The sequence below is a fragment of the Maylandia zebra genome, linkage group LG13 (genome assembly GCF_041146795.1).
Source record: "Maylandia zebra isolate NMK-2024a linkage group LG13, Mzebra_GT3a, whole genome shotgun sequence".
Classification (NCBI taxonomy): domain Eukaryota; kingdom Metazoa; phylum Chordata; class Actinopteri; order Cichliformes; family Cichlidae; genus Maylandia; species Maylandia zebra.
Window position 1 is genome coordinate 32,148,106 of NC_135179.1, and position 26,422 is coordinate 32,174,527.

Sequence of the window (26,422 nt, forward strand, 5' to 3'; positions counted from 1 at the left end):
TTGAGGAGTTTGCTCCCTCACATATACTAATGTGCCACAAACAGGACTTTAATATCACCAACCATTCCCATTTTATCACGGTGTATCCATATAAATGGCCCACCCTGTATAATATTCTGTACTATAACTACTTCTAACAGCTAACATATAATTCAATTCAATTCAATTTTATTTATACAGTGCCAAATCACAACAACAATCACCTCAAGGTGCTTTATATTGTAAGGTAGACCCTACAATAATACTAAAAAAAAAAATAAAAACCCAACAATCATATGACCCCCTGTGGACAAGCACTTTGGCAACAGTGGGAAGGAAAAACTCCGTTTTAATAGGAAAAAAACCTCCGGCTGAACCAGGCTCAGGGAGGGGCAGCCATCTGCTGCAACTGGTATACACAGCAGCTGCTTTCCATCTACATAACCATGAACTGAAACAGCAGGTCAATCTGCCTGTCTTTAAGCAGTAACTGAGAAGAGGTACATTTTACGTTAAATTTAATCATTTGAATTAAGGATACTGTCTTGAACATTGGGTCGTTTTACACCGTAATTCATATCAATATTAGCCCTTAGTATTTGAATACTAAATTTAACACTTATTAGACTGGATATAAGCTGGCTGTCTTGACACACTGTGATTGTAGTGTTTGTGTATTCCTTCAGCACATAAAAATAGTACATCTATTGGAGCTCCCAAATGCTGGCACAGAACTATGGTAAAAATAAAGTCGGTATGAATATAGCTTAGGGCACTGATCATTGTTTGGTCAGCTGTCAGTGATCAGAGGCACTAGGCATCCTCTACATCCTTTATTATTAAAAACAATGGTGTGAATGCTCGTGTACTCCAGGCTGATACACTGTACTTCCCATTCTTTATCTTCTCAATTGACCAAACTTCACGCCGTCAACCATGTTTACTGCTTAATGAAACAAATAAATGCCTGAGCTACATTCAGACAAATGGGACATGTGCTCTTAATTGCCATCTTTTAGTCCGACATTTCGGAAGATTAGCAGCTTAGCTCAACGTTGTTACAGAGATCAATGTTTGAGATCTCAAAAAAGACAGATTGGAAGGCTGCAGATTTGAACATGAGGACTTTCTGGTGTTAACAACATATAAAAAGAGGAATAATGATTATTTCTTTTCCACATGCATTCTTGCCGCAACCAAGTCACAAGAAACTGCCCCTGTCCAGAAAATCATCTCACACACTTCCATATCGAGCATTGGCTTAAAGTGGCTGAGTGCATCAGCATTTTTTTAGTCATGTTTGAAATGCCATGAAGTCTGGAGTTTTGACTTAATTTTGTAAAGTAATCAGATGTTTTATCTCTAGAAGTCTTTCAAGTTGCCCGTACAACCATTAAGATTAGTAGTCTTCTGGAGGTACTGGTCCGTGTGTGTGGGCTACCATCAACTACTGTAGCCAACCTTTACATGGAGGAGGTGGAAAGACACGCTCTTTGCTCTTTTAAAGGGACAGTACCTAGCCACATGTTGATGACACTTGGGTCAAAATCAAAACCCAAGAAGTAGAAGCCTACACTGCTCACATCAACTCTATGGATAAAAACATAAAGTTCACCAGGGAAGACACAAAGGATAACAGTTTGCCATTCCTGGACTGTGCCATGCGTATTCAAGAGAATGGAACCTAAACATTGAAGTTTACCGGAAGCCCCACACACACAGGGACCACCACCCTCTGGAACACAAACATGGAGTAATCAGGACCCTACAACACCGGGCAGAAAATGTTCCCTCTAAGCCTGAGGGGAAAAAGAGGGAACACTCACATGTAAAGGAAGCTCTTAAAACATGGACTTCCATCAAATCAACAAAGATGCACAGAAAAGAAGATCAGACACCAACTAGGAAGGGCCAGAAAGGCAAACGCAACAATATTGTCATCCCCTATGTGACAGGTTTATCACAGAAACTCTTCTCCAAGCACAACATCCCAGTGTACTCCAGACCCAGCCACACACTCAGACAAAAAATGGTTCATTCCAAGGACAAAGCTCCTAAACACAAACTTAATGTAGTGTATGCTGTACAGTGTAGCAAGGAATGCTCAGACCTCTACATTGGAGAGACCAGACAGCCACTTCATAAACACATGGCACAACATAGAAAGCCACCTCGACAGGACAAGACTCGGCGGTCCATCTGCATCTAAAGGACAAAGATCACTCTTTCGAGAATGCCAGTGTTCATATTTTGGACAGAGAAGACATTTGGTTTGAAAGAGGAGTGAAAGAAGCCATTTATTTCCAATATGAGCGACCATTTTTGAACAGAGGGCGGGGCTTACGACACCAACTGTCTGTCTTTATTCTGATGGACCAGACATGAGATCTGTAAGTGATTTGTCAGAGCATCCTCAGTCCCAACACTTAACATACCAACAATTTGTCACGTCCCAATTAGGGCTGCCACAAACGATTATTTTGATAGTCGACTAGTCACCGATTATTTTTGCGATTAGTCGACTAATCAGATCATCATCCATTGGACGTAAAACGTACAGCTTATTGCACCAGCAGCATCTGCTCTTATATAACTATCATTAGCTTACAGCTTTAAGTGTTTACGGTATGTGCTCACTAAAAATAAAGACAAGATGATAGTTTATTAAATTTTAATGAAATTTGCAGATTCTTTCAGTGAAGTTTAATAAACTCCTTGCTATCTAAAATATAACGGGACACCGGAGTATATTCTCGAGAATCTCACACTTCTGATAATCAGTTGTTTATTCAGCTGTGTAAAAACGATAACTTTAATCTCAGCCAAACCGATTTACTCAGGAACAAATAAAATATTAAAAAAGCCAAACAATAACATTTTGAAGTTATCTAAGTGACTTATATATATTTAACCTGAGTAGCGACAGACGGCAGTGGGTTTGAAAACGATTTGCCGGGAGTCCGGTGCTCTCATGGGCTCCAGTGAGCCTTGCCCCCGGCTAGCTATCGAGCTAGTGGGCAACAGACGTCTCCGAAAATGTCGGGGCGCTTTTGAAAATATGTGGTGTCCTGATAAACTGAGCAGATATTTGAGGTTTACACAGCTACATTCTCACCTGAAAATATGTTAAACGTTTATTTTGTGACCCAGAAAGAATAATAAGAGTAATATTAAAACTAACTAGCTGCCGCCATTGTTGTAAACTGAGCTGGGCTGCGCTATGAATTCTGGGACACAGCTTCTTCTTCTTCTTCGGGGTTAACGGCAGCTGGCATCCTTGTACATGCAGTGCTGCCATCTTCTGTGTCAGGCCGTTATTACACTCTTAAATCCTTCTACTTATTCCTGCATCTTTTGTGATCTTACAAAGCTTCAAACGACGCGTCGACTATTAAATCAGTCGTCGACGATTTTGATAGTCGACATAATCGTGACTAGTCGACTAATCGTGGCAGCCCTAGTCCCGATACGTCTCATAGTAACGCAAAAGGTAACCTTCCCTATGCTATGCTCCAGATTGTGGATGGAATCCAATAGAATGATGCTCCTGGCAGTAACAGACGTTCCAGCCATGTATTCCAGCCCTAACCTTAACCACAACCTTAACCATATCAGATAGTTTTTTCCAAAGCGATTCATGATGAGAAAGCAAGATAAATTTACATGTGTAGATCCAAACAGTTCTCATGTTTCCAAACGTGTAACATACCGACGATTTGTCACATAGCGTCAGAATGTTACTTTTTGGCATGGGAACGTGTTGGATTTGTTGCTGTAATTATATTTTTTCAAACTGTGAAACAAATTGAATAACATTCATCCATCTAATGTTGGGTTTAGTGGTGGGGAACAACTTTTACTTTGTGCAGCACTCTCTCTGTGACTGTTTCACCCAGTCAGAGCAAGCAGCTTCCAAGAACCACTCGCTGAGTGGTCGGGTAATACACATTTTTATGTAGCAACTGAAGGTTGCCAGGCAGTCGATCGATCTAAGATAGCAATAATAATGACACAGAGCGAAATGTAAAAATAACATAAAAAATAGTACAGAATATTAAGCAATAACGGATAAATGAAAGGTTTTGCAGAAATTAAATTGCATTTGAACAAAAACAAAACTGTCATCAAAAAAGCAATTAAAAATAAAATAATTCTTATAAATTAAAATATGTAATATTATTAGTAATTATACAAAGTTTTGGATAACTCCTGTTGGTGGCTTTCAAAGAAAATGTCATTAATACAGTACACACAGCACATTATACTGTATGTGCAGAAGATTTAACACTAATGGAAAATGATATGTCCTTCTCCGGGACTGGAAAATGAGGGATACAAGGAGAGTGCATGGCCACAGAAAGAAGATGATAACATGGAGGGAGAGCCATTTGTCAACCAGACATATTTTCATCCCTTTCATATGATAGGCCTCCTGCCACAGTATAAATAAACAGAAAGTGATAGCCTTGTACATAGCTCAGCTATGACCCTGTAAAGTCTTAAATAGCTCTTCTGTTCAGATTATGCAGCAGGCTAATGCAGAACTGTACTGTAACTTTTCACACCTCATTGTATGAAATGTTTGCTTGTACGATGCAGTCATGAAAACATTTTGTGGTTGAAGGGTTACAATTATCTGTTAAGATAAATTTGTGTCTGTGTACTCACAGTGGACACAATAGCGTATGTAAAAAAGCTTTTGTGCATGCTTGTTTATATAAACTGACCAGCATCTAGTTTGTTATGGAGGTGACAGGTGTTGTAATCTAAATTGAGACAGGCAAGGGGAGCATATTTGACTTTGTTTACTGCTCACTCCCCTAAATGAAACCTATAAAAACATGTAACCTTTCAAATCTGCAGCCAAGAAAAGCACTGTGTGTGTAAAAAAGATTTGTGTGTGGACTTAGCCAAAAAAACCCTGCAAGTTACAAGTACGAATTTTGACCCTATTTCTCTTCCTTTCATCTGATTGGTCAATGTCATGTCAATCACAAATGTAACAATCCAATCAGAGAACAGATGGGTTTGGCTGTCGGAGGGGCGCTTTTTTGAGCTGCAGGTCCTTGAAGGGTAATACAGTTTGAAGCTAGAGGATCTCTATATAAATACCCGATAGGAGCTAGGTCCCCTAACTTTCAGCAGCTGTTGAAAGGAAAAAGTTGTGGTATATCAGTGGTTAGAAATACTTATTACTACTTATTACTTTAGGATTATTTTAACACAAAGTCAGGGCTGACCCGGGACCATTGCTGTGAGTCACAGTGCGCAGCATAAAAGTCCTTTCACATCCGACGCAGGATGTGCTGCTAATGCTAACTGCTAACTAAAAGCAAAGGATCCAGAATTTGTTGCTGGCTGCTGGGCTCTGTGGGTTTTTGCAGCAGCTCTACCTGTACTAGATGCACCTGCTCCTTGTCGTTTCTATCTCTGACTTTATGTCCTCTACAAGAGTTTCTCTTTTTTTGCTAGTTCTTCAAATGTTCAATAAAAACATGTATGCTAATTCGTAACGAAGAAAGCTTTGTAATGAAGACTGTCATTTCCAAAACACTGCCCCCCCCCCGCGGTCCGCAGCGCTGTTGAAAAGGCTGTGGAAGTCCCTGTATTAAACACATAGTCCTGTGACACAAAAATCACCAAACTTGGACGACCACAGACTGTTTTCCTTCGTGGTGATGAAGGAAAACGCTGGGTTGGCATGTAAAAGGGCATTTATTCCCTTCAAAGACCTACAAAGTACAAAATATTTATGACCACATTTTGAGCCCATAATTTTCATCCTGCCTCAAGAAAATATCATGACTGCATTCACTGGCAATGAGTGCAACAGTAAAATAAAGAAATTATTTAACAAATAAAAAAAAGACAAAAGTTTGGAGGGTGTCCAGTGATTGTTACAAAAGCCTGCTGGTCTTGAATATCAGATTGAACTATTTCCACACAAACAGATCGGTGAGTGAGGTGCGTACGTGTGTGTGCCTGTGTGTGCGTGCATGCATGTGTGTGTGTGAGTGCGCATTCATATCTTTGTGGGGACCAACAGCCCTTATGGGGACCAAAATCCTAGTGACTAACCTAATGGTTAGGTTTAGGGAAGGGGTTAGGCTTTTCATTTTTCATGGTTAGGGTTAGGGTAAACGGCTAGGGAAAGCATTATGTCCCCACAAGATATGAATAACCAACAAGTGTGTGTTTGTGTGTGAGACAGAGAGAGAGAGAGAGGAGGAAGGGCTGAATCTGTTCACTTTCGGCCTTCAATGCTGTGGCCACAATCACAATCCACTGCCGACCTCCAGAACTAGCTGTCCAAGTCTTCCCCACAAGAACTGACATACTCTGGTCTACCGAAATGAACCCGCTGAACCTCACAAGTGCCCTCACACATACTAGTGAAGGCAGTCGGACTTCAAGGAGGGAAAGCAGCAATATCTACACTGAATAAGATCTGATAAGATCAGATCAGAGTTTCAGTAATAATCTGCAAAGACTGTTTAATGAACCCTGGCAGAAAGTACAAGACAGCAGTTGAGAAATCAAGACCCGTATGCCAAATTTGGTCCTCTGTCAAAAGGATTCAGTTCCTCAATAACAGTAAAGGTTTCCACTATGATTGCTTTCACCACAACTTGCATTCTAAAAAAAATCTGCTTTCAGTTTTTCAGATTATATTTTTCCATTTGTATTCCCTAACTATGGCAGTACCATTTCTCTCTCTCTCTCTCTGCACTACATCCAACAACTTCTCTTTTGGACATGGTGGGTCTGCATGTACTTTGTAATGTGTACATGCCGCAGAAAACCTGCAAGTTTCACATGACTACATGATCAGAACTAAGAGAATTTTCCTCTGTTAGTCTCTAAAGAGCATGTGTGGGCTGTCAAATGACCACTAAATTAGTCCTAATGATCACAACAATGATTAAGAAAGGAAACCGATAGCTTATTCCCTTCAGTGCAGTTTTTCTAGAGTAGTGTGGTCACTTGACTTAATGAGCCAACACTTTGCTCAGGCACATTGTTAATGAAGGTTTTCATGAATAAATTATATAATTATATAGCGCTTTCCTACTCTACAACTTACCTCATTCATACAAGCACTTTTATTTGATGCGTAAGTGCTTTCTATCTAACATCCACACATATTCACACTCCGACTTTGGGTTTGGACATTTGGCATGCAGACTGGCGAAACCAGGGATCAGTTAGCAGATGACCTTCTATACCTCCTGGGCTACAGCCAAGCCAACTTTTCTAACATAGGTTATGAGGCTCCTAACACCATGGCTTGGTATTATTTTCACCTTGTGAGACTGTGTGTGCAACATCCTGGCAAAATGTGGTCCTGGATAGAGTTAGTGAAGCAGGGACTACTACAAAAATGGTTCTGGGTACTTTAACAGATATTTGCATGTTTATCCATTTGGACACATTTTGTCAACATCACTGCTCAAACAGGAAATCTCAGTCTTTATATGTGTTTGGTTAAAATTTATATATGTGGTCCAAGATCTCAAGTGTTCACGTTTTTTTATAAATTCCTGAAGTTCAAATTCAGTCAGTCTGAACCTGTGTTACATGTTTTAAATTGTTATGAAACTACAGTAGAAATGTAATGTTCTCAGTTGCAGTCACTCAAACTTCTATTTCTAAAGTGTAACTGTGTTCAGTTCTGGCATACTCAAAGGGTAGTGACTTGTCAGTTACACAGTGGACCAACTCTTAAGCGCGCTCTGTTTTATCGTCCTTTTGGACTCTAATAGGAACCATCATTTTAAAAAATGACCTACATGTTGTAAGATTAGCAATGAACTCACCTAAAATCTACTGGGGTCACTGATGAAGAGAGTGGAGCAGAAGGGTTTTTTCTTAGACTCCTATACAACCAGATTGTATAAATAAGAGTGCAGGTTTAAGGCACTTCCGCTTACTGAAATTTCCAGAACCGGAAACTACATCTATTAATCACACATAAACTGACTGAGGCTTTCACAGTACTAAATATGAAAGGTCTTAAAAAAACAGACACAACAAGCCCTGGCGCAGGGTGCCACCAGTGCATCGAGCCACCTGGGGGGCTCTTCAACTGGTGGGAGAGGCTATTACATCTTGCAGGAGGTCTCCTCTCTTCAGGAACTCTCTCTGCAGGAGGGGGAGATATAGGAGAGGTGGAGGAAGATCTCAGCCTGGGCGTCTATTGTCTTGTGTAGTCTGGAAGATGAGTGGATGACGGGGTGGGTGCAGTTTTCTCTGTGGTGGGGTCGGGTGGGCTGTCCCAGGCTCTGTGGGGCCAGGCGGCGCTGCCGAACTGGGCCCCGGTCTGGATGGGCCTGGGCCCCCTTTCCCTGGCGGGTCGCGGAGTATGGGGGTGCCTACTGGGGTCAGCAGGGGGAGCTGGCCCCAGGGAGGGGTCACTTGCCCCTCCCTTCCTTCCCTCTCCATCTCCAGCTGCCTCCCTCTTCCCGCTCCACCACAACCACCCACACATTCAAGGCCCATATTTAGCAAGTGAAAATAAAATAAAATAAAATAAACAATAAAAGGTGAATCAAATAGACCATTACGGCAAGGCTGGGATGGTCCATTTGGTAAATCCGTTGGGCATCTTTCTTCGCCTTTAGACAACAATTCTGATGGCAAAAGAGCCAAACGGGACAGGCAAAAAAACAAAGAAAAAAAGAATTAAATGATTCAGGTCTTTACAAAAAGAATGAGGCAATACAGTGCCATTCACCAGCTAACGTTCCAACTGAAGGCATTCTAGACAAGCGCAATATTTTGAACAATTATAAGATGGATCCTATCTGTAAACATTTCTGTTTCCACTCCAATCTTAAAACCACTAGACATTTTTCAAAAATGGAGACTTTATGCACAACACACAGCCAACTGCTTTTTGTGCCATTTATGCTGTTTTCCTATTCATCATTAGAGGGACAAAAGAACAAATACATTCACAACATTCTTGTTAACTCATTACTGAAACATTGGTTGGGAAATTACATTCAACACATCCAAGCAGCATCAAAGCCAAAAAACAAATACTGTGAACTGCAGACGTGACCCAACAAGATTTCCATGTACGCTGGACAAATTTGTATCTTTTTGAAACAAATTTTCTAACACAAGGCTTCTAACGCTTTAGCTTGGTATTAGGTTTTTGGATACAGGACTGGATTATATACTGATTATATACCATCTGGCCGGGGATTTTAGGTTTGCATGTTCTAAGTAGGCTAGACAGAGGATGAGAGTGGGGCACGGTGGGAATGCTGCTACACAAGTAATCCCAAAAGGAGGGTTTACATGAAGAGGATGTGGGACAATTCGATACCCAAAAGCAAAAAAACTAGTAGCTAGGTGTTTCTACATTTAAACGAAGCAACTGCTAGCTCAACTAGAGATTGATGAGGTACAACATAAATGCTAAAGCAAAAGGGAGTTTGGACATCAGGTCAGGGGGGAGATACCATCATCCTCACCATCGAAGATTGAGTACCATGCCCCATGAACAACTGGTGCGTTGAAGACATTGAATGTGAAAGCCCTCGGTAAGTGTAAAGATGTGAATGTAGCATTATGGACAAACCCTACTGCTACCAAGACGGAAAGCAGCCAACTCATCTACATTACAGCAGCAGTGATCACTGAGATGTTTGGCTACAAGATGAACAGCCACAAGGAGCCGTACCCTCCATGGACACGGAGACTAGAGGCCAAGATCAAGTTAGCACAGTGGGAATTTAGCCAACTATCGGAGCTGCAAAAACACATGATCAGAAAAGGGATGCCAGCTTGGCCAGCTTATTTTCCCAAAGGCACTAATCAGGGCAGCACAAGAACTAGCTCATAGCTAATATTGCATACTCCCTGTATATTATCACTGTGACAGTGTTGCAACTACTTGCACTTTAAATTCTAATTACACCCACACATAAACTACAAGTGCTACAAAGCACTTGTTTTACTAATTTATTACTTTCTTTTTAGTTGTGTGAGGAGAACCTGCAAAGTAAGAGTTTCATTGCTCTGCATAACCATCTGTGTTTTGGCATGTACATGACAATAAACTTCTCGAATCTTGATAGATAAATATATAGGGGACTATTTTTTCTTTTGCCAGGTTGAGGATGGGATTTTGGGGTGTAGGTCAGAGCATGGAGAGCTAAGGAGGGGAAGGGCTTCAGATTTAGGCGGAGCAATGTGCAGAGGCTGCAAGTTTGGTGATGTGGACGTGATGATAAACTCTATACAATAATTATTTAAAATGTGTTTCTTGCATTTCTGTAGCCAGCTGTAAGGTCAGTTTTCCAATTCAGGCAATCACCTGAAATTTAAAACTGACCTGTTTTTATTTTGTCATTATTTTAGTGCAATTAATCCTGATGTTATCCAAAAGTTATTTTCAACCTTTCAGAACGTTCTTATTCTATTTTTTTTAGATGTGTTAGTTGTCACGTTATTTGTTGTACCCTTTGTTTATCAGTTTTGATTAGAAATTATGCCTTTGCCATTATTCCTACTGTTGCAGGAGCGGTTAAAATGACCACTTCTGGAGATTTTGGAACACTAGCAGTTCTAGTGATAAGGTCTCTTGTAAATCTGAGCTTACGTTAAGTGTTTTACTTTTCTCTGTTTTTGACAGAGGCAAATGGCATACCCCCAAAACAACATAACAATCCATGTAATAATCCAGGTTGTGTATCAGTTAAAAAATGTGTAGATATGTGTAGATAAATTTGGTCAGCATTGTTGTAGAAAAAAATATTAATTATCTGTATTCCACACAAATGACCTAACAAGGAATGGGGAATTAATACTATATTTTGTATTGTACTCTATGACATAACCACTCTTCTGCTTGAACCAAAAGGAGAATAGGTCCTTGTGAGAGATAAATGCTTTCTGCAAATCAAGAACAGCTTTCGAGGACACAGGTCTGGTAGCAATTATGTGTGCCTGTGCAGGACATTAAACAAAAAACTCCTCTTAACGTTTTGCAGAGTGCATCTTAAACACTGCACACAAAATGTGTTCATTAACATACTAGAAATATTCATCTTCTAACATGCCAACATTAAGCGGACACGCTGGTCATTCTGGACATTTCCATCAACATTTTGCTGTAACACAAACCTGAAAAGGGGAAAATTGTTTTAAATCTACTTTCAACAATTGGACCAGACAAGGCATCGGGACAGTTTTTATCGTGTCTGATGCGACTGCACTTTCTCCAGTCATCTGCTATAGTGACAGGCAAACCAAACCCAAGTCTTACCCACAGCTTTAGTTAATGGCATTTCAAGTCCACATATGAAAGTGCCGGCAGAAATTTTACCTATTATTACACTGACTGCTGGAGAAGGAGAGTACTGGCCATCCAAACTGCAATAACAGTCTTCACAGTAAGCAATCCATGTTTGGAAAAACACACTGAACAGTCCATGTGTTTGTATCAGCAATACAGTTTGTTTGCAGGCCTTATCATTAACCATATCAAGGATTTCTACTAATCATCAGCAGATTATATTCGTTAGTATCTCCCGGACTCCAACTATGAGAAGTTACAAAGGAAAAAAAGCAACGGTGTCCATTGATACTTTATATCAAGACTCTCCATGCGCTCAACAATATTCCAGATGTGGAAAACAACATTGTTAGAGGCATGGGCGTGTTGCCAAGTGGGTCACTCTTGAAGTTGAAACATGGAAAAGTTGTGCAACAATCTCCTGGCATCACTTCTAAAATAGGTGAAAATAAAGCCAGAGCTGCCTTCAAATGAAACGTGAGTTTCTGACAAACGTAATGTGAAATCTTTAGAATATTTCCACTTTCAAGGTCACTGACAGCACGAGACGTTAGCCTCAACTTTAACAACACTCTAGTTTTCACACAGTCATGCTCATCCTGTACATTCCACAACATACCCACTCAACATCGCGCCTTAGACACTAGGAGGGGGGGGGGACATCTTCCTGCACCACTGTTTCTCATACCCTGTCTGAGACGGGGGTCTGCAGAAAGTTTGTCCTGGGCTTTGGCATCGTCCCGGTTTGCTGCTGGTTCAGGACGGCTTATGCTCGCTGGATGCTTCTGCCCCTCCCAGGGATGTGGGTTGCTTGTTGAGGTTGGGTGTTGTCGTGTGGTCGTTGGCCCTTTCTCTCGGTGGATTCAGGTGGCTTGGACCTCCTCCTTGTCGAAAGGGGGCTCTGCAGGACGCCTGGTGATTCGTGGGTGCCTGGGCCCCTGGGAGCCTGTTCTTGACTCGCACCGGGGTGGTCAGTATCTAGTGGAGTTTACTGCATTTCACCTTTGGTAATGTCGATTCTCACCCCATGTAGGGCGTCCCTCCCTCTCCTGCTTGGATGAATATGCAGATGTTACAGAGATGTACGGACTCAGATCTTCGGTACTCTTGGGGGCTGCAGATGGTACGGTTGTCCTGGTTCCATCTCTTTCTGCCTCTGGCTCTGGGGGACAGATATTGCGGCTTCCCACCCTGTTTATCAAGTATGTTTGTGACAAAGACACATACAGAAACACTGACTCTCAATCTCTCACTCACATCCACACTCACACAACAAGTGAAAGGTGGGACCCAAATGCAGACACGGTAGGAGACGGAACTGAGTTTTAAACAAAAGGCGAGCCATTTATTTGGCTGACAAAACATGAACACAAAAACAAAGCAAGAGTGAACAGGGCAAATCCTAACCTGAAACCCAAACTGGGAAATAACTAAACAATTATGAAAACTCTGACGAGAGACACTGATATGAAACTGAACAGGTACATGCGACTATGGAACTATGAAATAAACCAAACATAAACATAAACCTGATCAGTACAAAGAACTCTGAGACATGACATGGCTAGACATGAAAGCAAACAGACAACCTGACAAAGACTGAAAGAAAACACACAGACTAAATAGACACAGGAGGTGTGTGGGGAAACAGCTGACTAGAATGACATTATGACACCATGGGGAAAGGTAACAATAAGCACAATGAAAGACTTTCAAAATAAAGCAGGAACATAACGGGACGCAGACATGACACATGACAGGTTAAGACACATGAACCAACAAGGGACTAGGGATGGGTACCGGTATCCGGTGCCATGATGGCACCGGTTCTGACATAAACGGTAGTAACCAGACCGAAAAGCAGCGCACATTTCGGTGCTTTATTTCTGTGCTTTTTTTTCCTGAGCTGTGATACACTTTAGATTCTAGCCAATCATTTTACGTTTCCGAGGATAGTAGGCGGGGCCAGGTACGTGCGTTCTTTTAGAGCAGAGCTACAGATTAAAAATGACCAAGGCAAAGCGGTCAAAAGTCTGGCTGTACTTCACAGCAAAATATGCAAACTCAGCAGCCTGCAACAAGTGCTTTAAGCTGATACTGTGATACTGTCAAAGGAGGTAACACCTCGAATCTGATGAAACACCTGGCGACGCATAGCGTTTTTTTTAAAAGCCGAGAAATGCGCCATATTTGATAGCTTGCTGTGAGACCTCACACCGAGCACATCTACTGCGGGTGGGTTGTCTGTTATCGGACCCGGAGTTAGCAACATCCCCCAAAAACACAAAGAGGAGAGTCCTGGCCCCTAGCCCTGCCAGTGTAGCAGAAATGATGACGGATGATGATGGCAGCAGCAGCCGTTCTTCTCTGCGTGAGTAGCTTCATGTTGTTCGTGTGTAATTTACGTTGAGTAGGCTAACCACGTTATTACATTAATGCATGTAAGGTGAACTAGCAAACATCATCATAGCTACATGCGGCTGTCTTCTTGTTTGATGGCAGATACTCCCTTCACCCTGGCCAAAAAGGCTAAAATGACCAAAGAAAAAGTGGAAAACAGTTAAACATGAGAGGTTTTTGGACAAAGTTTGTGTTTTTTCCATTGTTTAAGCACTGCTTCCAGCTAAGAGTGATACCATATATGCCCCATAGCTGCAGAAAAGGCTAACATTGTTATCTTTTTACAAAAAAAACAGCTGAACATGAGAGGATTTTGGACCAATTTTGTGTTCTCCATTCTTTAAGCACCGGTTTGAGCACCGGTTTAAGCACCAGCACTGTTTCAAAAGTACCAGTTTGGCACCGGTATCGGATAAAACCTAAACGATACCCATTCCTACAAGGGACACAGGGGTGATGACATAAAGGGATCTAATAAACAAAGAACTCAAACCGAACAACCTTGGAGCTTAAGATGACTAAATAAAGTTAAACAATGAACATCACAATACACAGTGTTGGGAAGGTTACTTTTAAACTGTATTCCACTACAGATTACAGAATACAGAATACATGCCCTAAAATGTATTTTGTAACGTATTCCGTTCCTTACTCAATGAGAGTAACATATTCTGAATACTTTGGATTGCTTAATATATTATCATGCTTTTTACAACTACATGAATGTACTATTGCTGTGTGATTTATTACTATTACTGAAGGCTACTTGCTATACCAATACCAACTAGATTTTTAAATCTTAATATAAAATGAGTAACAGTAGGGTGGACGGCTGCACTTTTAGCAGCAATCTCATATAGGAAACTATTCCGTACGTATACAGGGTGGGCCATTTATATGGATACACCGTAATAAAATGGGAATGGTTGGTGATATTAAAGCCCTGTTTGTGGCACATTAGTATATGTGAGGGGGCAAACTCCTCAAGGTAGGTGGTGACCATGGTGGCCATTTAGAAGTCGGCCATCTTGGATACAACTTTTTTTTTTTTTTTTTTTTTTTTCCAATAGGAAGAGGGCCATGTGACACATCAAACTTATTGGTAATGTCACAAGAAAAACAATGGTGTGCTTGGTTTCAACGTAACTTTATTCTTTCATGAGTTATTTACAAGTTTCTCTTTGTTCACAGCCATTGACATGTCGAAGAGGTTAACATGTGAAGAGCGGATCGAAATTGTGTTGATATCTGGTGAACGCAGTAACCGGGTCATTGCAGAAGATTTCAATGCAAGACACCCTACGAGACCTCCCATCTCCCATGCTACAGTCAGCAAACTGCTTGCTAAGTTTCAGGAAACTGGTTTAGTGTTGAATTTGCCAAAATGTGAACGGAAGAAAACTGTCACTAATGAAGAAACATCAGTGGCTGTCCTAGCTTCACTCAGCAAGAGCCCACAGCATAGCACTCGCCGCATGTCACTGGAGAGTGGCATTAGTCGAACATCCCTTCGGAGGATATTGGCTACTCACAAATGGCACCCTTACAAACTCCAGCTGCTGCAGCATCTCAACGAGGACGACCCAGATCAGCGCACAGAATTTGCAGAATGGGCAAAACAAAAAGGTCTCCCGATCTGACCCCCTTAGACTTTCATCTTTGGGGTCATCTGAAGGCAATTGTCTATGGTGTGAAGATACGAGATGTGCAGCATCTGAAACTACAGATACTGGATGCCTGTGCTGGCATTTCTCCTGCGGTGTTGCTATCAGTGTGTGAAGAGTGGGAGAAGAGGGTTGCATTGACAATCCAACACAATGGGCAGCACATTGAACACATTTTATAAGTGGTCAGAAACTTGTAAATAACTCATGAAAGAATAAAGTTACATTGAAACCAAGCACACCATTGTTTTTCTTGTGACATTACCAATAAGTTTGATGTGTCACATGGCCCTCTTCCTATTGAAAAAAAAAAAAAAAAGGTTGTATCCAAGATGGCCGACTTCTAAATGGCCACCATGGTCACCACCCATCTTGAGGAGTTTGCCCCCTCACATATACTAATGTGCCACAAACAGGACTTTAATATCACCAACCATTCCCATTTTATCACGGTGTATCCATATAAATGGCCCACCCTGTATAAAACAGCTCTACAGCTCCGAACCGTAATAAAGGGACCTCTGGCTAATACGTTGGTTCCCTGTCGGGCTTGTCGCCAAAAACTAGTTTTACTTTGTTGTCTATGTCAACTGTGCTTGCGAGAGACAGAGAGAGGCATTGAAAGGCTGCTCAAACAGAACTTATTGGTTCGGAGGAAAAAACGAACACAGTGTACAGTCGAGTCTTAGTAGCTTACTTACAACTGGGCTCGTCAGGCACTCTTTTTGGCTGCAGTGGTTATTATTATATTTACATGCTTCCATCTCCCGTTTCTGGTCGGTGACAGCTCGTACTTTTCCACTCTTTTTTCTCCCTCATTTGCGCTCACAGACACATAACGGGTATGGCAGTCCATTCTCCCTGCAGCACAGACTACACTGCCCATGAAGCTACATTCTTTAGGGCTATGCCTGTAACACTTTGCCTATTGCCTTCATATTAAATAATTTTTTGAATAATAATTTTTCAAAATATTTCTTCACGTCATTATGCGGAGGTAGAAGTGACATGGGCCGCGAGATTGAGACCCAGGCATTAGAGCCTCTTAATGCGTGTTGTTTGTTTCCACCGGCGTGGAATTACCAAAAATAGAGAGGGAACAGCCTAACATATGAAACAGGAAGAGACCGCTGTATAATCCATCTATTTCAACAAAGTAACTGTATTCTGAATACCACCTTTTTAAACGGTAACTTTAAGGGAATACAGTTACTAATATTTTGTATTTTAAATATGTAACGCCGGTACATGTATTCCATTACTCCCCAACACTGACAATACAGGGAAACTCAAAACACCGGTCAGACGACCCAGGACTGTGACAGTATCTGTATTTTTGTGTTCCTTGTATATTTGTTTTTTCTTACAGGTGCGGCAGTAGGCAATACATTGTGAATTTCTATTTGTACTCTATCCTTTTATTATATTTCACCCTATTCCCCCTCCTTTTTCCCCTGTCTGTCCTGTCTTTTACACTGTAATACTATAACACGTAATAAGCAAAAGAACACAAAACACAAAAGGATAAAGAAAAATATGTTCAGCACAACAATGCATTCAGATAATAATTCTGATTGCAAAAGCTGCCAGACAGGACAGGATTCTAAACAATGAAATCCTTCAATGTGCAAATCAAACAAACATGTAGGACTGCCTTTTTCATATTGCTTAAATCAGACACATTCAATCTCAGAGTGACACTGAAAAACTATTTCATGCATTTATAACTTTTAGGCTGGACTACTGTAATTCAAGATGCTCTAAAACTTCCTGAAAAGCATTCAGCTGATCAAGAATGCTGACAGGGACTAGAAGAAGGGACCATATTTCATATATTTCATCTTCACTGGCAAAGCTTGTGGTTAGGGCTGGATGAAGTGTCCCTGAGACCTTTTATTAGTTATGCTGCTGGAGGTTTTCCATGATACACTGAGCATTACCTCTTTTGTCTCTCCTACATCACTATTAGTAATTACTAAAGTGTCTCCAACAGTTTGTCTTTTTCTCTCTTTTCTTCCCCTTACTCCTAACCGGTCATGGCAGATGGCTTCCCCTCCCCTCTGACATCACACAGGCCACACACAGCCCACTTTAATGTTAACTCTCTTTTCTATCGCTATACATGAATATAACTGCACATTTAATCCCAGAGATATCTTAACATAAGAAAAAGAAAAGCAATTACAACAGCATGTTGTTTTTCTACACAATAGAAAATTCTAATTATAGGATTAAGAAGCTGATTAAATGCTCGCGATTTGCTCAAAATGGTCCTGAAGGGAACATACCGGAGAAAGGTCCAGCTCTTCATTATGATGCTACACAGAGTTAAACAATTCCAGATGCTCAACAGAAACTTTTTGTTGAGTTTTTTTGCCTGCAGCAAATATTACAGTTTGCTCAAACTGCTGTGATTAGATGTATTTGTATTGGATTGGATTTCATTTTGTTTTAGTTCTCAAAATTTCCATGTTTATTGCTGTACATTTCATAGACAGTCTTCAATGTGCAGCTGATCTAATGAAGCCCCGAAAGGCTTCAGTCATAAATTATCAGTATAAACAATGTTGTACGTGCAAACAAATTAAAAACCTCTATCAAATCCATCAGTGCTTCTTTATTCCAAAACCTTTAAAGGTGACATTTTCCATTTCGAGGACACAGGTCTGGTAGCAATTAAACGGATAGCTTTCCTCACAATCAAATGCTTTAAAATTCTTTTCTTTAAATCTCTATTGATCCTGCATATCATGCAAATACACACACACGGCAATATCCACCTTGAAGTGGTATAAACAATGTTTTGACCAGACAAGACTACTGCTGAAATAAATCTACTTCAACCACTCCTAAAGAGGATAGTAGGGCTGCCACGATTTGTCGACTAGTCACGATTACGTCGACTATCAAAATCGTCGACGACTGATTTAATAGTCGACGCGTCGTTTGAAGCTTTGTAAGATCACAAAAGACGCAGGAATAAGTGGCAGGATTTAAGAGTGTAATACCGGACTGAAACAGAAGATGGCAGCATTGCATGTACAAGGATGTCAGCTACCGTTAAACCCCGAAGAAGAAGAAGAAGCAGCTGTGTCCCAGAATTCATAGCGCGGCCCAGCGCAGTTTCCAACAATGGCGGCAGCTAGTTAGTTTTAATGTTACTCTTATTATTCTTTCTGGGTCACAAAATAAACGTTTAACATATTTTCAGGCGAGAATGTAGCTGTGTAAACCTCAAATATCTGCTCAGTTTATCAAGACACCACATATTTTCAAAAGCGCTCCGACGTTTTCGGAGACATCTGTTACCCACTAGCTCGATAGCGAGCCGGGGGCTAGGCTCACTAGCACCGTGAGAACACCGGACTCCCCGCAAATCGTTTTCAAACCCACCGCCGTCTTTCGCTACTCAGGTTAAATATATATATGAGTCACTTAGATAACTTAAAATGTTGTTGTTTGGCTTTTTTTTAGTATTTTATTTGTTCCTGAGTAAATCAGTTTGTCTGAGATTAAAGTTATAGTTTTTACACAGCTGAATAAACGTCAAGCAGACAGCTGATTATCAGAAGTGTGAGATGCTCCAGAATTTACTCCAGTGTCCTGTTATATTTTAGATAGCAAGGAGTTTATTAAACTTCACCGAAACAATCTGCAAATTTCATTAAAATTTAATAAACTATCATCTTTTCTTTATTTTTAGTTAGCACAGACCTTAAACACTTAAAGCTGTAAGCTAATGATAGTTATATAAGAGCAGATGCTGCTGGTGCAATAAGCTGTAGTTTTACGTCCAACGGATGATGATCTGATTAGTCGACTAATCGCAAAAATAATCGGTGACTAGTCGACTATCAAAATAATCGTTTGTGGCAGCCCTAGAGGATAGCAATCATCCCAAAATGGAACTCTGTTATGAATAACAGAATAAAAGACAGAATTTTTCTTTTATTCTGAATAAAAGTATAAAAGACAAATCTCATTGTTGATGCACACATACATGATTTTTTCACTAATATCAGCAAGATTAATGTATTTCAGTAGGTTCAATGTTTTGTGTCAATAGCATGTCTTCTGTCGAGACTCTTCAGAGAAGATGTATTGACCTGGCAACCAAGAAAAGGAAAAAAGCTTTGGAAAAAAATGGCAACTGCTGTACAAAACTCCACAAAAGGAAGAATGACTCTTCCTTTACAGGGAGTGCAGAATTATTAGGCAAATGAGTATTTTGTCCACATCATCCTCTTCATGCATGTTGTCTTACTCCAAGCTGTAGAGGCTCGAAAGCCTACTACCAATTAAGCATATTAGGTGATGTGCATCTCTGTAATGAGAAGGGGTGTGGTCTAATGACATCAACACCCTATATCAGGTGTGCATAATTATTAGGCAGCGTCCTTTCCTTTGGCAAAATGGGTCAAAAGAAGGACTTGACAGGCTCAGAAAAGTCAAAAATAGTCAGATATCTTGCAGAGGGATGCAGCAGTCTCAAAATTGCAAAGCGTCTGAAGCGTGATCATCGAACAATCAAGCGTTTCATTCAAAATACTCAACAGGGTCGCAAGAAGCGTGTGGAAAAACCAAGGCGCAAAATAACTGCCCATGAACTGAGAAAGGTCAAGCGTGCAGCTGCCAAGATGCCACTTGCCACCAGTTTGGCCATATTTCAGAGCTGCAACATCACTGGAGTGCCCAAAAGCACAAGGTGTGCAATACTCAGAGACATGGCCAAGGTAAGAAAGGCTGAAAGACGACCACCACTGAACAAGACACACAAGCTGAAACGTCAAGACTGGGCCAAGAAATGTCTCAAGACTGGTTTTTCTAAGGTTTTATGGACTGATGAAATGAGAGTGAGTCTTGATGGGCCAGATGGATGGGCCCGTGGCTGGATTGGTAAAGGGCAGAGAGCTCCAGTCCGACTCAGACGCCAGCAAGGTGGAGGTGGAGTACTGGTTTGGGCTGCTATCATCAAAGATGAGCTTGTGGGGCCTTTTCGGGTTGAGGATGGAGTCAAGCTCAACTCCCAGTCCTACTGCCAGTTTCTGGAAGACACCTTCTTCAAGCAGTGGTACAGGAAGAAGTCTGCATCCTTCAAGAAAAACATGATTTTCATGCAGGACAATGCTCCATCACACGCGTCCAAGTACTCCACAGCGTGGCTGGCAAGAAAGGGTATAAAAGAAGAAAAACTAATGACATGGCCTCCTTGTTCACCTGATCTGAACCCCATTGAGAACCTGTGGTCCATCATCAAATGTGAGATTTACAAGGAGGGAAAACAGTACACCTCTCTGAACAGTGTCTGGGAGGCTGTGGTTGCTGCTGCACGCAATGTTGATGGTGAACAGATCAAAACACTGACAGAATCCATGGATGGCAGGCTTTTGAGTGTCCTTGCAAAGAAAGGTGGCTATATTGGTCGCTGATTTGTTTTTGTTTTGTTTTTGAATGTCAGAAATGTATATTTGTGAATGTGGAGATGTTATATTGGTTTCACTGGTGAAAATAAATCATTGAAATAGGTATATATTTGTTTTTTGTTAAGTTGCCTAATAATTATGCACAGTAATAGTCACCTGCACACACAGATATCCCCCTAAAATAGCTAAAACTAAAAACAAACTAAAAACTACTTCCAAAAACATTCAGCTTTGATATTAATGAGTTTTTTGGGTTCATTGAGAACATGGTTGTTGTTCAATAATAACATTATTCCTCAAAAATACAACTTGCCTAATAATTCTGCACTCCCTGTATACCACCAACTGGTGGAGGTATAGCATCTACATAAGATAGGAGGAGAACATCCGTTTTTGGAAAACTTGTAACCTGTAAGTACAAACTGAGTATCATTTAATCATCGCCACCTACCTGACTGTTCTTGCTGAAACCTTGATGACCACAGAGTACATGTCTACTTTCTGAAGGATAACACCCCATGTAACAAAGCTCAGACTGATTTTATAATATAAATTTACTAAATGGCCTCCATAATCAGCAGAGCTCAATCCAACAGAAGATCTCTGGGATGTGATGAGAGAATTTCATCATGAAAATGCTGCCTACAAATCTGACACAAATGCATAAATGCATTTTTGGTTTTGTTATTTTTTTTTATGTGGTTTATGACTTCCAGAAGCTTGTCTATCACAGGAGCTATATGTGGGAAACAAATTAATGTTTATTACCAAAGCAAATTAGGGATGTGGCGGTGTGAAGACGTTTCATGGAAAAATGTATTGAAAGATTGAATCAAAGATACTTACTGCTGTTGGATGTGTTGCTGTATGTAATGTGGCCGCACAAACTGCGGGGCTGGCTTGACAGTTAGTTTCATCTGGCCCATGTTGTTAGATGGAGAGGGGCCAGAGCCATAACCATTAGGAGGCACTTGCTGAGGTATTGGCCGCTGGGGTACCACACTGTGTACATTGGTGTTGCCAGAAGTGTGTCCATTAGTATGACCAGTGGTGTGCCCGCTTGTGTGACCAGTGTTGTGCCCGTTGGTGGGTCCGTTCCCAGGCCGCGGTGGAAAGGAGTGTGTGGGTACAGTCTTCTGTTCGCATGCCTTCCCCTCTGAGCCAGGTTTGCAGACACAGTGCTGAGGCCTGAGGCACATTCCTCCATTATGGCACTGAGGGATGCAGTTGGCTAGGACACCACATGAAGTCCAGGGTACAGAGAAAGAGGAAAACAGAAAGACAGATTGAGAATAAGTGATGATAGAAAGATGTCACCCATACAAAAAAGGAACATCAAAGCATATGGATATAACAGACTTGGATTTTCTTCATTTTAAATGTACTTCTATTGTTCAGAGATTCTGTAAAGCATTTAAATGTCTCTGCTCAGTGTTAGTATAGACAGCGGTTACACATGGCAAACGGTTCAGTTAGAGCTGCCTTTTGTCTTAATTATATATTCTCAGAGTTTTTACAGCAATTTATGAATCCAGTTAGAAAAAATAATTCCAGAACCAATGTATTTATTATGCACGCAGCTGCTATAGGAGACCCAAAACATCACCCCTACAGCAGGACTGGTGAACAGGTCATTACATATCTATTCTGACAACGCATTGAGGGGCACAGTTTGACACAGCAGTCCAGGAGTGTACGCTGAAATGTTTTTGTTCCTCTCTTTTAGTCTCTTTATAATTAAGCAAATGTATCCTTGCTTGCTTGCTTGCAAATGTATCCCCCCAAATTATTTTTATTTGACCCATTATTTCTTTATTTAGCCTATGCTTTGCCTTAAGATGGACTCTCAGTTCATAAACTGTCTGAAACAAGTCATCTTATGACTCTTACCCTGTCATGAAGCATGGGCCTGAGAAACACAGGACAGTTAACTCAAAATGCACCTTTTAATAAAGTTGTGGAAACAGTCCAAGAAGTACAAAACCCACAAGGCAAAGGAACCCAGGCTTTACCGGGAACTCGTACGCGCAGATGCTGAGACAAACACTGAGGAGAAAACACCTCTATACACTCAGGCAGGTATGGGAAGTGGAAGGGAACACAGCTGGGTAACAAAACACGGGTGATAATAATAAGACAAAGAAAAAAAATGTGAGAAACAGCATTTGGCCTAAACTGTTGCTAACAGGGATTATTTTGACTACATAAATGTCCTGCACATATAATGTGCTTTTCAGTATCCCAAGTGAAATACACATCACATGCACATTTGGTTTGTATTAGCAATTTTCTGTGATACCAACGAATTTGACCCATGAACATGCTTAAAAAGTAATTTGAAACAAATTAATTTAAAAGTGGATTTTTTTTGTATTTCCTCTTTCTAACTGAGAAACCATTATTCCAAAAACAAGGTACTAGGGGTGCAACGATACTTGTATCGATATTGAACCGTTCGATACAGTGCTTTCGGTTCGGTACGCATATGTATCGAACAATACAAAATTTGTAATTTATTTTATCAACTTTCCTTCTGACGATGCTGTCTGTGTTGAGCGCTCAGTGAATCTGCGTTCGATTACTCCGCCTAGGCTGCACTGTCGAGCGCAGATCCACTGAGCGCTCAACACAGGCTGTATCCCAATTCAGGGTCTGCAGCCTTAAAGGCCGCATTTCAAGACCGATTACGTCACAGCGGCGCGCCGAAGGCTGTCCCAATTCAAAGGCTGCTCGAAATGCGGCCCTGAACTGCGTCCTTCATTTCCCTGAATTTTAAGGCTGTGGCAGTGTAGACTTCGTGGCCCAACATATCCCAGAATGCATAGCGCAGCGGTGCGTGTGGATAAATTTGCCGGAAAAAAAAAAACGGCGGATGAGGGGCGCCCGAAGAGTAAACTTTAAGTAAGTACTGAATATTATGTCACTTATTTATGTGCAAATGTTTAATAACGAAGAACATTAAAACATTACTGTTGGCCACATGTCGGCAAAGTTATGTGACATTAGTGACGTTTGTACTAACTTGGTTTTAAAGCCTTTACTTTAAAATATACGCCGTTCAATAGCTGAGCTTAATCCTACAGAGAATGATCAAAGCTCATGTAGAAAGAAACAAACAAATGAACAAAAGATTTTCTCCTTCATTTCTGTCAAACAAAGCTGTACGACACGTTTCCAGCTGTTAGTATCATGGTTGCTAGGCAACCTGGGCAGCGCAACGGAGGCTAGACCGTCCCATTTCACAAGCCTCGCACTTCCGGCCTTAGCGGTCTTTAAGTATGCGGCCCTTGAGGATCGTTGAGGCTGCGTACTTTAAGGCTGCAGAATCTGAATTGGGATACAGCCACAGACAGCATCGTCAGAAGGAAGAGCGAAGGGCAAGCTAGCGAGACAGAAGTTAAGCTCTCCTTGCAACATGGCAAATTGAACCTCCCCCACCCTCATTCAGATCTGGCGTTTGGAATTATTTTGGTTTTCATGTGAAGTATGACCCTGAAGGTAAGCGCGTCATGGACTAAAGTAAAACAGTATGTTGGATGTGCCACGCAATGCTCAATTACATTGGTGTGAACTAGTGTGTTAGCGCAGTTAGCTCGTTAACGTGTTGGCCGTCTAGCCCCACGCACAGGCGATCAGGGGTAGCTCGTTAACGGAGATTTGCCGTGTTGTGGCGTTAACGTCATTTCAACGAGATTAATGCTGACAGCACTAGTGGGAACACAACGAATATGACTGCTAATTTACGCCGACATCATCCTAGTGCAAAGACAAGTGGAAGCAGACAAAACAACAAGCATGCATGCTACAAACTTTACCCGAGTCATTTAGACAGCCATTAGCACATGATTCTTCTTATGGGGACCTGATATGTTTAATATTGTGGCGAGCTCAGACAAGGAGGAGACGGAGGTATCGTTTGGTCTTGCTTCCCGTGAGCTAGCCAGGGAGCACAGCCGTTTATTGACATCTGCAGAAGAACACTGCCGCTAGCTAACTGCTCAGCGCGGCAACCGCACAGCAACAACAACAACAACAACACACAGGGCGCCCTCTGACCCCGGAAGGACACACCGTCGCAGCGAGAGGGCGTCACCCGTCACTATGGCAACATAAACAAAACATAACTGTACAAACAGAACCCCGAACAGCCCTGGCCCGCTACAATATGCTGCTGAGAATATAGCCCAGAAGAAGCGGATAGTATAGCTTTTATTTTGGAAAGAGCCATTTCTCTGTAATAAACTCTCTTTTCCAAAGATGAGTGATTCCTCAATCAGATACAGGGCTCGCAAAATCGCCTGCCTGACGTCCCAGGGCTAGCGATTTTTTCAGTCGGGCTACCAAAATCTATCTCTGCCCTGCCCGTCGGGCTATTGTAGGAAGGAAAAATATATGTCAATGCTTTTGCATTCTTTCGGAAATGTAGCTGGGTAATTATGTCATTGGCGGTGAGCCACTGTCAATATGTGACATATTGAAATCGCGTTTGAATTTGCGCTTGTTTTTTGCTTTCACTTTGCAATCGTGCGAACTGTGTATAGAGAGCGACAGCACTGATTGGTGAGTGACGATCATTTGCGCACCAATTCCTCTGACATCGTCTTATTAATCGTTAGCTTACTATGCAAACATGACAAGTGAAATCTCCCGCAGCTTAAACATGTGAGAGGTTGATCGCGCAGAGAATCGCTGACCGTTATGTGTGCGTGTGTAAAAGCAGCAGGATATATATTTTAGTTCTGCTGAGCCAAATAAGACAGGTCAGGGTGAAGAAGTGACAGCCAAAGAAAAGCTTACCACAAAACAGAAAAGTTATGACAAATCAGACTATAAGGCAAAAAGAAAGTGCAGCGTTATGGTTTCATGAACAAAATAATTTCTGTGGCTGCAATATGACGAGCTATATAACCAGGGCTGCACATAAGTGGTCCGCAGGTGCGCATTCGCTGTCAAAAAAAAAAAAAAAAAAAAAAACGCGCACAAGATATGAAGTTGCAACGCGTGTTTGCATACATAGGATTTTCTGGAGGAGGACAGACATTTGTTTAGAACTCTTAAAGATGTCGAAGAAGCTCCTTTAAGCAATTACTTTGGTGTTCCTCCACCTCCAAAGAAATGTCAGCAGGCTGAACCACAAAAGAAGCGTGTATTCTCGGAAAAGTGGTTGCAGGAGGTGAGCTGGCTTCAAACAAATGATGAACGCACAGAGATGTGGTGCAGAATGTGCCGTGAAAATCCCACTCTAGGACAAAAACACTGCTTTTTATATGGACGCAAACGCGCGCTGCAACTTCTTATCTGGTGCTCGTCTTTTATTTTGACAGCGAATGCGCACATGCGGACCACTTATGTGCACCCGTGTAAATAACATAATGTTCTGCCGGGTGTGTTGTTGGTTTTCCCTCGATTTCTGAGTCGACAAGCGCCTTTGTTACTGGGACCAGTCATATTAAGAAAGGCCCACATTAGAACGCATGAGAAATGCAAGAAATGCATTATTGCTCAGTCTGCAATATCTTTCCCAGAACAAACACCAATTGCAAATAACATACTAAAAATAAACCCGAAAAATCTGTTTAGAACAGCTACTATGTTGCAAAGAGTGAACTACCACTGGCACAATTTAGCAGTCTTTGCAAACTTCAAAA

At 41.3% G+C, this 26,422-nt stretch overlaps 1 protein-coding gene across 6 annotated transcripts in view; it reads right to left on the reverse strand.

The window, feature by feature from the left end:
• Nucleotides 1-26,422, reverse strand: part of ltbp1 (latent transforming growth factor beta binding protein 1) — a 132,054-nt gene that overhangs the window by 83,650 nt on the left and 21,982 nt on the right. For all 6 annotated transcript variants that reach the window (XM_012915746.5, XM_012915745.5, XM_023154858.3 and 3 more), the window contains exon 3: nt 21,621-22,005. In XM_012915746.5, the coding sequence (XP_012771200.1) occupies nt 21,621-22,005 (385 nt within the window). The remainder of the gene's footprint in view (nt 1-21,620; nt 22,006-26,422) is intronic.